Consider the following 13563-nt stretch of genomic DNA (forward strand, 5'->3'; position numbering starts at 1 on the left):
ACAGTTGTGACCGATAGTATTCAGACTAAGAGGCACCCAGATGAGATTGAGAAAGAACCATAAAATTGATTACAGGGGTGATTTCATTGTGGTCCATGTGACACAACATGAGGAATAAAGGTCAACAAGAAGACCTGTTTGGAGATTACTAGATAACAATTATTGGGTTACTGCTCAAGCCATATGCAAATTAACATTGATTATCCCAAACAGGAAGATGACACATGGCTGAAGAGTAGTGTGGGAAAGATGACTTCAGCTTTTGGGGTATTAGCATCAATGCTCGGACTGGAAGGAACCGTACCCATGGACATATTGTAGCTGAATCGGGCTGGAACCCGGTACCCACTGGAATGAATAAATAGAACAGTCATAAGGACCTTAAACAACTAAGTTGGAAGAGGTGTGCACACTTATGGCTCAGGTGCAAAAGATAGCCTACATAATAGTTCAAGAACAAATAAAAGAGAAGAAAATAGCTCAGTCAGAAATCGAGCTTCAAGTTTATTTTGATTATGAATAATGTAAAAGGCGTAAACTAAATGAACCTTGACGGAAAATAGGAAATGTGGGAACAAAACATTACAGCAGAAATACAGCATTACATTGTGACCCGAATAAACATTACTTATACAAACAAAAAGTATAAAGACTGAACTCAATGAATTGTAAGCACAAATTAAAACTTGGAAAATTTAACACAGTAACTAATATATAGACATGGCTGCAGGATGATTAAGGCTGGAAACTAACTACACCAGGTTAAAAGGTCAACAGGAAAGATAGTGAAAATATGAAAGGTGGAGGAATGGCCTTAAAGATTAAGGATGAAAGCAATTCAATGATAAGACAGCATACAAGAGGGGAGATCTATTGTGTGCACTGGTAGTGCCCCTTTCTCTGAGTCAGAAGGTGCTTCTGGCATTCCGGCATTCTACCCATTCCACCATCAATTAAGACTCTTAAGTATTCAATTAAAAATCACACAAAAACATTTTCACTCCACCACCACAATTAGCCCTATTCCTGAGAAGCAAGAACAGTCACAGCCTCCCAAACAGGTAAAAAGAGGCAGCTGCCTGCCACATTGGTGGAAGAAGGGCCTCAATTCACACCACAATAGGGTGACTGGGTGCATCAATGGGGTGCAGGGAATGGTTGCTGGAAGATGCTTTGCCTTATGTCAAGTTTCCTGCCCTTGCTTAGCAACTTCAGGCAGGATGGAAGATTGTTGTCCCAGGAAGTGATGTGTGAAAAGCCCACCAGGTGACCACTTAGATGGCTGGTACCTTGCTGGATGAAATGCCTTTCTCAGTGGTGGTGTTGGGCAATGTCCCATCCATTACAGCTCCCACACCATTGAAAAAAATCAGATAATCCTGCTTACAGAGAAGGAATTAAGAACTGTAATAAGAATTATGTGCATGCACCATGGTTTTAGTTGCAAAGTGGTAGATTGCATGTTGATTGCATGATTGCATGTCCAAAAGGTTCTGAATCTCCCTGTTCACTAATCACGGAAAGTTGATATGAAGATGAAAGTCTTCAGTCAGAGGAGAGAATTTTTGGAATTCTCTACCCCAAAGGGCTGTGGAAGTACAATCATTGAGTTTGTTCAAGACAGAAATCAATACGCTCCTGGACATTAATGACATTAAGGGATATAGAAACGGTGTAGGAAATTGGCATGGAGGTAATTGATCAGGTATGATCTAAAATGACAAAGCTGGCTCGATGGCTCAATGGTCTACTCCTGTTCCTACGTTCTTAATTGGGCAATAGCGTTGATGGGTATAACAAAAAAGGATCAGTAGGTGTTCAAAAAAATTTGTGACATAGCATCAGTTTCAACCTCTAAAAAGACAAGAGTGGTATTTACAAATAAAGACAAAAAAGGAAAGAGACAACATAAAACTCAAAACAGCATACAGATGCAAAAATAGCACAGATCCTGATGATTGGTAAAAGATACAAAGAGCAAGAAACACTGACAAAATATGGTAAAAGTGAGAAAAAACAAATTAAAAAGAAATTTGCAAAGGATATTGCAATCAACACAAACATCTTTTATAACATTATGAGAAAGAAGGTGGTCAGAAGATATGTGGGTCCCTTAAAAACAGGCAAGTGATTTTATCAATGAAGATAAAGAAATGCTAAAAATTCCCCAGCAATGGATGGTTTCATCCAAGTTTATAATAAGTAGAGAAGAACATTTGTGGATGCCTTAACTACAATCTGCTAAAATTTTCCACCAAGGGGCCGGAAAACCTGGTAAAAAGATTAAAAATATTCTTACTGCTAATTTCACATGGCTATGTGGGAAACATACTTTTGGATTCCATCTACAATTCCTCCCCCACCACCTCCATTCCCAACTTGTTTCCATTTAAATGTTGGGGCCACAATCTTTTACCATCAACATATATTGTCATTCTTGGAATATGGCATTGCCATTATTCCTCATTCCTAGTTGTCCTTGAGAAGACAGTGTTGATAGGAAGTAGCCCTGGAATTTTCACCCAGCAGTCATGAAATTTTAACCTGGCAACAATGGAAGACTTTATTGAAGATGCTGCAGTGACCTAAATGAAGAACATTAAAATGACACAATGAATTATTAATAGCAGTGATTTTAAGACTTTAAAATGGGCAACATACATAGGTGTCATCAATAAGCCATTCAAAATTTCTTTCTATTGGTGGATCTAGTAAGAGTACTGCTCTGCAAACCATTCCTCAGAATTCCTCACTTGCACATAAAAGTCGAGTAATTATTTCCACTTGTAGTTATCCAAAATTAATTGACAGTCTTGTTATGGACCAAACCAGACCCCCTCAAAATGTCAAGGAGATAGCCAAGACCATAACCTTTTATTTAAAGGCAAGTGTAAGGCACTGTGTTCCATATGTGATTCATTGGTCCACCACTAGGGTCAAGCAAAACACAGTTCATTCTTTCAACAGTGAAACTACAAACAATAAAAGAAAGAACTGGCATAACTTTAACTCTGCTGAAATACTTAATTAATTATTATTTAACTACTAATCATCAACTGTTCCAATATAGCAACATCCCATAAACACACCCTTGACAAAGGCAAGTTCAGTAAAACAAACTTTCCCCACGTGCTATCGCCCTACTAGTCTGGGAGAAAGAACACAAAGAAACAAATCGGGCAGCAGGGAGAGAACTCAAGCTTTTTGCTGTAGCAGAGATTGCGAGCTGTATCTATCAGCTTCAACAGCCAATTCTAAACCCCAACTGAAAGCAAAACTAAAACCCTGGGTCTGTGTGAGCCTGACTCCATCCACTCATGCCTTTCAATCTAATTTTAAAAAAAACACACACTCAGGGAGCTATTTACTCATTGCTTTTGAAGCAAACATTCTGGCACCACTGTGGCAACACCTCTCTGCAAGAGGAACAGCACAGAACAAATCTCTCTTAAAGGCACAATATCATTACTGTGTAATCACCTGGGACCTGTGGGACAGCGGGGCTGAAGTCAGCTCTTGTCCAGGGACTGAAGTTCCAAAACGACTGTTCAGGAAATGTGGACCTTTGAATGATTTATGCAGGCCATCATCATTTATTTTCAGTTCTGTTAATAAAAAATTTATAATGAAAACGAGCATTCACTTCCCATTGATACAGAAAATTAATTCAAAACTCATATTTTAGAAAAAACTCTGTGCTTTCTCAATAAAATCTGAAGCCCCATTTCTATCATTGTGTGAGATGGGTTAGTCTCAAGTCTACTGCAGATATGTTAAAAATATTTTGAACATAAATTACTGTGTGGAAAACACAGGGGATTGGTTGGAACACTATTATTGCAGCTAATCCAATACTTTGCAATGACTCGAATGGAGAGTATACATGAATGGGGTGTAGAAGCAAAGTTGTGCAATTGATTTCCTAATGTGGTGGTGGGATTAGCTTATAATAGCCCACCGAGAAATTGCAGAAAATAATACATTCTTTGGAACTCATGTCAAAACTAGAATGTAGCCAGTATAGCAAGTTGTGTTTACTTTGGAGGAAATTTCCCTCCTTCCTAATGCATGTTAGGATAGATTTACCTTATCTTCCACATTTCTCTCCAACTGAGTGGAAGATAAGGTAAACCATTCTTTGCAATGTTCCTAATGGTTTTGGAAAATAAACTGGGCTACGCACCACCAATTGTTTAGCAGCTGCGTGGTCACACAAGGTATCTGAGATTTAATTGGAAATGCAGACAAATCCATCTTGGCAAAGAGGTTAGTGTGCATACCAAATGACTGCCAGCTGCAGTGAGATGACAATGCAATTCAATGTGCAATGGTGATTTGAAGTGACCACAGCCATTATTGAACCTCATATTCCTGTCTTATCTTAATATCACTTGGATGAACATGACATTAAACAGAATAAAAGCAGCACACCTCTCCACCATCCCAGACTTTAAGATTTGAAACACAACACAGATGGTTTTGAGGTAGTTTTCTGTCATGCAAAATATTGTGTTGAAAACAACAGCTTTCACCTAAAAGGTGGCTGGATAGGGCTATCTCTTGAAATTGAACATGATTGGAAGGAGGAAAAGAGGCCACTCAGAACAGCATAGGGCAGGCTGTTAGAAGGAGATGGAAAAGTGCGGGCTCCCTTCAGACCAAGAGCCTTCACAGAGCAATTCTTGCACCTCACTTCAGCAAGAAACAGTGTATAAGGTGTCTTCACCATAGTGGTCATAAGTGAATTCTGACAAGTGCTGAAGCTACAACTTCAATCTCAAACTAAGTCAAAGACTGTATTGCCTGTCTTCTTCATGTCTATGCACCAGGCTCCTCTCAGGCTGCAGCAAATATAAACAGCATCTCACAGTTTGCAGTGCACTGTTATAAAAAGGAAGTGACTGAAGTTCTCTATACGAAGAAAAACACATCTCATTCCCTCTTGCCAGAGGTAAGCAGGTGGAGACTGTGTGAATTGCAGGCGACTCCATGGTGCAGTGTCATTGACTGCAGCACTGCAGATGAAAGGGAGTCAGTTTGTGTGCAACAAGAAGCTGGTGAATGGCCATTATTCTGGCAGCAGTTGCAATTCTTTTGTGACGTGGGAGTCCTCTAATTCAGCTCTATTTGAACCACCCTGGCTAGTCTAAATTCATGACTCTGGTCTGGAAGTGACATGAAGGGCCGTACTGCCACAGGAACATATATCATTATCACCTTCAAGTCATGTTTCTTCTATTTCCTAACTGCTCAGGAGGGTTGCTGCATTACACCTCTAAATGGTTATCAAAATTTCTGGCAGAATGCTGCAGATGGCACAATCTGGCCATTACAGAAAACTAGCGGGCTTACTATCCTACTACTACCTCCTCAAACATCAAAAAATACACAAGGTAATGTTACCAATTGACTGCATCACCTAATTTAAAAAAAGTTAGTTGGTTTGCTTTGCCCTTAACAGGTTTTGCATGTGAATTAATCAACTGGAAAACATGGGTGATTTACTGGTGGTGATTTCTAGTTGAAAAAAAAACCATGGGTGATTTGGTGATGGGGCGAGAAAGAAAGCGCATTCAGTTGTGTGTGAGAGAACTCCCGGATATAAAAAGAAGAAAAAAATAAAAGAGGGAGAGTTAGTGCATATGGAAAAAATGCTGAAAACTGAAAATTATCCTTCAAGAAAATCTCAAGATTTTCCTTGCCAAAATCGTCACTTTTCTTGTATCATTAACCTTCACATTATTTTCACTGACAACGAACAAAATAAAAATCAGAAAATGAACATTCAAATCCAGTTATAAACTGACTTATAAAATATTGAATACATGAAGAAAAAAATCTACCTCATAATTCCTTTATTATCTGGTTTCCTTGTCCCATTGTCTATCCTAGTGGTTCCATGAGGTGCTTCTCTAGAACCTGAAGCATGGGTTTTGAGGACTGCTGGTCTTTGATTTAGAAGGTGGCAGAAAACCTGTGATTGAAGGATGATCTCAAGCAGCTGTAGACCTAATGAGCTTAATTTGAGACGGTATGTCATCTGCTGGGGTGCTGCTGTGGGGAATGTTTGGCTAACATAAAATTGCAAGGATAAAAATGGAATAGCAGGAGGACAGCATGAAAATGGTTACCCTTAGGAGAACAGCTAATACACATCCATGGAGTTTTTGCCACTCTGACTGGACTGCACTTCACCAAGCTTTCTGATTTGAAGGAGAACAGATTGATAGACCACTGTGGCACCCAGGTAATGTCTGAACAGTGGGAAGAGGTCTGAATTAGGAGTTTCTACTGTATCACTTAGACCTTTGATCAAAGTGGTGTGCTGAAACAGAAACTGTAACAGTGGTCAACAGATGACACACCATGATGGGCTGACAGAGATAACGACTCATTTCATATTGAAAAGGATAGGCTCCAAGGTCTGCATAAAGATCTGTACAAAGGTGACCTCTACTTTTCCACAGTGTTTGATATTGCGCGCAGGGTTTCTGGCAGGATGCCCAGTGCTGTCAGGAGCTGGGCCATAAAACAGCTAATCTGTTGTGTGACTTCATCCTCTGCTGAGCTAACATGTGCATTCTGCTTTCCTGCACCCAAGTCCTCATACACTTAGGACCATTTGTTTTTAGTGATGCTGCTTGGGTGATAGGTATTGGCCAGGGCACTGGGGAGAAACCTTTATTCTTTTTCAAAAGACTGCATTGCAGGAAATTGACAAGAGGAATAGTACCTTAGTGTTGGTGTTTGAAAGCACACCATCAATTTCCACATGTACACTGACTATACCCAGTTCTACCTCAGCAATACTTCTGTCAACCCTTCGCTGTCTTTAAACCACTAGACTGCGTGTCGAACCTCCAGAACTGATGAGCAGCCAAACTAAACTTCCAACTAAATACTGTTAAGACGAGGTCATTGTCATTGGTTCCTACAACAGACTCTATGTTATAACCTCTGACTCCACTGTTCTCCCTAGCAACTGTCTGAGGTTGAACCAGAACATTAGCATTTTGGTGATCATAAATGATCCTGGGGTGAGCTTCCAATGGCATTAGGACACCATCACTGCCTATTTCCAGCTCAGTAACACTACCTGACTCTACCTCTGCTTCAGTTCATCGGTTGCTGAAGTCCTGAACCATGCTTTTGATAGCTCTCAATAATTAGTTAAATTCATTCTGGGCTGGTCACTCATTATCTATCCCCTATTTCTTCAGCAACCTGAATTTCATTGCTCCACCATTTCATGTTTTCAGCTGCCAAGGCCCAAAGCTCTGGAATTCTCTTCCTAAATCCCTCCACTCACTACCTTTCTTTCCTCATTTAAGATAATCCTTAAAATCTGCTTCTTTGCCAAGCCTTGGGTCATGTGCCCACATAGCTCTTTGTCTGGCTTAGTGTCAAATTTTTTTTGTATAATGCTCCTATGAAATAGTATTTCTATGATGTCTTTTATTATACTCAAGGGGCTTTTCAAGTACAATCTATTGTTGTTTTTAATTATGTTACAATCAAACGATGGCAGCACTTCCCATAGTACTGGGTCTCGATGTCTCATATATACTAGAATATAGAGGAGCTGCTGCAAGATGAAACCATAAATTTGAGATTGCTTACCAGGAATTTTTTGTACTGTCTCTTCGTAGGAGTGCTTGCTTTCCTTGTTTGGTGTTGTGAATGTAGCTGTGGGGGGTCCCAACCCCCCTAGATTGTCCTAAAATAGTAAGATCACCTGTTATATGTATATTCATGGTAAAGTTGCAATGTACCTATGCAGAAGCTTTTCAACATTTCACACCTTTATAAAATCAATAACTTAACTTCAGGGAAATTAGCAGACTGTGATGTGATTCAATCTGGGGTACAGTCCTGACATTAACTGTTATAGCAAATAGTGTTTGCTTGCAACTCAAATAAAGGGAACCATCATAGTTGGTTTCTATCCAGTTCTGATCTTTTGTTCTTGACGATGATCTATTAGGTGCAGGAATGATGCCTATGTCCAGGTATCTTGCGGTCAACAGCAAAGATTTAATGATCTAACTGCCATCACTGGTTGACCGCATAGATGTAGCGAGTCAAAGAGGCAACAGTTCAAATACTACACCAGTACTCGAGTAGATAATCCTAACTATTATCCAAGTGCTGCTTTTCAGATGAGATGTTAAATTTGTCTGTGGAAATTCTATGGTACTTTTTCAAAGAACAGGAGGAGAGTTCCAGCAGTGGCCTGGTGAATTTTGATCCTTCAGCCAACATCAAAAGCATACCAGCTAGTCATTGTGAAAATTGAGAGAATAAAAAAACAGATATAGGCGTGCTAGCCTAACAATTATTGTAGATAAATTGATGGATATATATAATTAAAGACAAAGTGGCCAATCACTAAAAGAAATTTGAACTGATTACAGAGATTTGTAAATCACTAAATCTGCATTCACTAAATACCAGTTATTTTTCTAAATTTTTCTAGCTCTGTTAAAAGGCCATCAAATTGAAATGTTCATTCTGTTTTTTCCCCCACAGATGCTGCCTGAGCTTGTAAGTGTCTTCAGGATTTCTATCCTCATTATTAGATTTATAAAGGAATATTCATGTCTAACAAACTCGATTGATGTTTTTGAGGATGAATCTATTTTGGTAGATAGGTGTAGTACTCTGTGGACATAGTTCTATGGATTTTCAGAAATCATTTGATAAACTTTCACAGGAGCATTGAATTCAAAAGTTGGCAAGTTATGTTACAGTTATGCAAAGCTTTAGTTAGGCCACATTTGGAGCACTACGTGCAGTTCTGGTCATCAAACTACCTGAAGGACATGGATGCTTTGGACAGGGTTTGGAGAAGGTTTACTAGGATGTTGCCTGGTCTGGAAGGTTTTAGTTATGAGGAGAGGTTAGATAAACTCAGATGGTTTTTACTGGAAAGATGGAGGCTGAGGGACAACCTGAAAGAGGTCTACAAAATTATGAGAGGCAGAGAGAGTCAGAGGCTTTTTCCCAGCATGGAAAGGTCAACTACAAGAAGGCACAGGTTCAAAGTGATGTGGGGGGAAGTTTAGGGGAGAAGCTCGGGGGAAATTTTTCACATAGAGGGTGGTAGGTGCCTGGAACGCACTGCCAGTGGAGATAGTGGAAGCAGGCACCTTAGCAATGTTTAAGGCGTATCTTGATTGACACATGTACGTGAGGCCAACAGAGGGAAAGATACAGCACATGGGCAATACATAGCGGGTCTAAATAAGGAATAGGAATTGGCACAGGGTAAGTGGGCCGAAGGGCCTGTTCCTGTGCTGTGCTGTGCTGTATTGTCTTGTATTATATAACCAGAGCTCATGGAAGTGAAGGAAAATTTTTGATCTAGTTAGGAAGTTAATTAGGCGGTAGAGAACAGAGTGGGGTTTATAGCTATAAACTCTAGTTGGAAGCAAGTACCCAGTTGTATCATATGAGGATCTGTGCTACAGCCTCAACTATTCACTATATTTATTAGTGAGTTAGATAACACAATAGAGCACTATATACCCAAGTTTGTCAATTACCAAGTTCAGCAATATTGTTAAGTAATGTGGATAGAAGCTCAAAATTGTGAACAGGGAGGGGTCAGAAGGTATTGTTCAAGAACCCTTGGCAAATTGCTGCCATAGGTGTAGGTTTTGTAGGTGGTAACACACTGCTTACACGATGCAGTGAACGGCAAAGAGAATGGCTGAGGGCCAGTCAAATGGGCAGCTATTTCGCAGTCAGTATTGAGGTGTTGGAATGTTGAGCTTTACCCATCTAGGCAACCATGGAGAATTTCATTATGCTCCTGATTCATGCCTTGTAAATAGTAGAATGTTTTCAGGTTTCCGAGCAAAACTCCGATTCCCTGACTTGACCTTGTAGCTATTACATTCATGTGGCTGGTCCAGTTAGGTTTCAGATCATTGGTGAGCACTAGATATTAATGGTGGGGAATTCAGCAACAGTAATGCCAGTGAATGTCAGGAGAGGAGGTTAGATTCTCTCTTGCTTGAAATGTTAGTATTCTGCTGCTTGCATAGTGTTAATATTGCAGAAATGTAGCAGGTAAGAAGAAATAAGCCAACAAAGTAAAACGTAAATGAACAAAGACTATATTTATATTGTGCTTTTCACAACCATAGAACAACCCATAAATGTCTTAAGTGTGTTTTTAAGACCAGTCATGTCACAAAGTAAGAAACACGACAGCCCATTTGTGTATACCAAGTTCCGACAAACAGGGATGTGGTAATGCCCAGATAATTTGTTTAACTGAAATTGATTGAATAAATATTGGTCAGGACTCTTTACTGCTCTTCTTCAAAATAGTCCCACAGAACTTTTTACCCAAAATACAAAGATATCTAACAGTACAGCACTCCAAATGTACTGCACTGGATTGTCAATCTTGATGTTTGTGCTGGAGTCCTACAGTGGGATTTGAACTTTCAACCTTTTGACCAGAACATTACTAAGTCACGGCTGGCACCTTTGTGTTGATCTTTAGTTCTGGAGAGCTATTATTTAATTGGGAGGAAATTTTGCTACAGCTATATAAAGTGCAAGTTATAGTGCTGAGTGCAGTTCAAGACTCCACACCCTAGAAAGTACATACTGGCCTTGGTAGGAATGCAATGAAAATCCAACAGATCATCACCACAGCTCCTATGAGCAAATTGAACAACGATCCCATAAATTACTTCGACTTATTAAAGTATAGATGGTTAAAGGGAGATTAGATTGAGGCTTTTGAAATTTTCAAATAAATTGTTAGAGAAGAATGGAACATTTTTGAAAAAAATTGTTGAAGGAGTTAAGAACAATGGACCATAACCTTAAAAAGGATGATAGATATATGAATTTTTTTTCCACAAAATGCAGATGATAGCTCAATTTTTAAGTCTGAGATGATTAGACTTTTGTAATTCAAGCATTTTAATGGACAAACTACAGCAGATAGATTGAGTTGGAATGTGGATCAGCCAAGATTTCATCACATTGTGGAAAAATGGCTAAATAAGGTTCAGTCTACTTTTCCCCACAGTATTCCTTATTCATTGGTAGTACTGAACAGCTATGCTCAGAAACACATTACAGAAATCAAATCAGTGTTGTCTACAAGGCGTTTATGTTTTGGTAGAACTGATTAAATTAAATCTGGAAGATTTAATCAGATAAGAAAAGAAATTGGATGCTTTCCTCAATGAGCCTTTCTTTTTAAACATCCATGATGAAGGGTCTAGGCCCGAAACGTCAGCCTCTCTGCTCCTGTGATGCTGCTTGGCCTGCTGTGTTCATCCAGCCCTGCACCTTGTTGTCTCGGATTCTCCAGCATCTGCAGTTCCTACTATCTCTGATTCATTATTAATGCTGTCGAAATTGTTACAACAGTGTTTCCCTACCTGCACACTTTCATCAGCTATTTTATAAATTATCTCCTTTAAATTCTTGAAGTTAGATCTTGACTACTTCGGAGTGAAATTGGGAAATTGGACCAGAAGCTCAGGTTTGAGTCCCACCCCAGGACTTGATGGCCATGGACACTGCATTTGTAATGTGGTCAAAAAAGTTGATTATCAATTTGTAAATCCTTTCAATAAGCCTACAGCAAAACAAGAAGAGTGGAAGAGTCTCCTGGTCAGCCACGCATGGTGTAGAGTGGCAGCCCTCAAGCTACAGCCTGTGGTGACAGGCCTCTGATCTGTAGCAGGAAAACTAATCTATGGAAACAGACCTATGCATGTGCTTTGTCTGTCTCAGAAGCGATTAAGCACAAGAAGAGAAAGTAAAGGAGGCAGATTAATGAAGCTGAGATGTAAATCAGTCACAACCTAAAAGAACAGGGAAATAAATGACTAACTCACCTTTTCCTATTACAATGTGCTGATATTACAAGCTATTACATTTAGTAAACATGCAATTTTATGGCTTTCACCATTCCAATAACAAGGTGGACAAACAGGAAGCCAACACTGGAAGAATCTCTCATGGATTATTCTTTGAATCATACAGGATATAAAGAGATTTCTACAAATCTGTTCAGGAACGCCCAAATCTCACTCCAGCACTTGGAACATGTGACCAATCAACCGTATGTTACTACATATTCTTACCTGTCTGGAAAGCTCCTTTTCATAATCTTGTAAGAAATTTTTGTCATCATCCTCCAATATCTCCACTGCATTGGGCTGTACATACTCCACAAGAAATACCTTGGTCACCACACCACTCTCTCGACCATCTCTAATAGTCAACAGAAATTTTGCAGATGACAAAACTCGGTAAGGTTGTATGCAGAGCAAGCTTCAGGCCAGACAGACGTCTTGGACCGTATGAGAGATGGCAGATGCAATTTAATGCAGAAATGAGAGATGATACATCTTGGAAGTAATAATGAAGGAATGTATCTGTAAGCAAATTTTACAATTCTAGAAGTTGTGCAGGAACACAGAACACACGATTATACAGGTTAAGAGGAGTAGAAGTGGGAGTTTACAAACAAATATTTCAATGCGACAGACCAAGTTGGAGCAGTTAAAAATGCATATGGGATCCAGGATTTTATAAACAGAAACATAGAACACATAGGCAGGGAAGTTACACAGAGCCTTTATAAATCACTGGTTATGTCTCAACTGGGGTACTGAATCCAATTACAAGCACCATGTTTTACAAAGGATGTCAAAGCCTTGGAAAGGATGGGAGGAAATTTGCTAAACGGTACAAGGAACTGGGGACTTCAGTTTCATAAAGAGATTAAGAGCTGGGATTGTTTTTCTTTGAGACAATTAAGGAGATTTAACAGCGAGGTTCAAAATTTTTAAGCGTTTTGATTTGACAGAAAGGAAGAAACTTTCTGCTGGCAGGAAGATCAGTAACCGAAGGAAACAGACTCCAGATTATTGGCAAAAGAACCAAAGTGAGCAGAGATTTTTTTTGACATGGAAAATTTTTAAGATCTGAAATACATTGCCTGAAAGGATGACGAATGCTGATTGAATAGTAACTTTTAAAACAAATTTGCATATATGCTTGAAAAGGGAAAGAATGAGACGGTATAGAGAAAGAGTAGGGGAGTCAGATTAGTTGGAAAGTTCTGGCATAAAGCTGGGAGAGGCACAACGAGCCAAATAAGCTGCTTTGCTCTGTATGATTTTCTGGCTTGTTCTTTTGGACCAATGTAAAATACTTTCAAATGATTTTAATTTTTCTTTCAGGCATTTGGGAGCGTTACCTAGAAACAGCAAAAGCTTTAATCGTTCCTCTGCCTGCTTGCAATGTGAATGGTTCTCTGTATTTTATGGTTGAGTTCTCCCCATAACATGGTTTCTTCAAGAACTGAGGTCTGCTGCCATTTACTGTGTAGTATATGTCCACATCAGGGGTGTCTATTAAATAGAAAGGGAAAAATAAAATTGTCATTAAAGTCAACAAGGTGCAGGGCTGGATGAACACAGCAGGCCAAGCAGCATCATAGGAGCAGAGAGGCTGACGTTTCGGGCCTAGGCCCTTCATCAGAAAAGGGGGAGGGGAAGGGGCTTTTGAAATAAATAG

General features: G+C 39.4%; 1 protein-coding gene across 5 annotated transcripts in view; it reads right to left on the bottom strand.

The window, feature by feature from the left end:
• The window catches only part of dzank1 (double zinc ribbon and ankyrin repeat domains 1), a 94265-nt gene that overhangs the window by 65260 nt on the left and 15442 nt on the right, over positions 1-13563 (bottom strand). For all 5 annotated transcript variants that reach the window (XR_007262809.1, XM_048600625.1, XM_048600626.1 and 2 more), the window contains exons 3-6: positions 13244-13397; positions 12123-12252; positions 7621-7717; positions 3481-3605 (exon numbers count right to left, since the gene is read on the bottom strand). Coding sequence is in view for 4 of the 5 variants with exons in the window: in XM_048600625.1 (XP_048456582.1) it covers positions 3481-3605; positions 7621-7717; positions 12123-12252; positions 13244-13397 (506 nt within the window). In the remaining variant the exon portion in view is untranslated. The remainder of the gene's footprint in view (positions 1-3480; positions 3606-7620; positions 7718-12122; positions 12253-13243; positions 13398-13563) is intronic.

This window comes from Rhincodon typus, chromosome 9, assembly GCF_021869965.1.
Source record: "Rhincodon typus isolate 14 chromosome 9, sRhiTyp1.1, whole genome shotgun sequence".
Taxonomy (NCBI): domain Eukaryota; kingdom Metazoa; phylum Chordata; class Chondrichthyes; order Orectolobiformes; family Rhincodontidae; genus Rhincodon; species Rhincodon typus.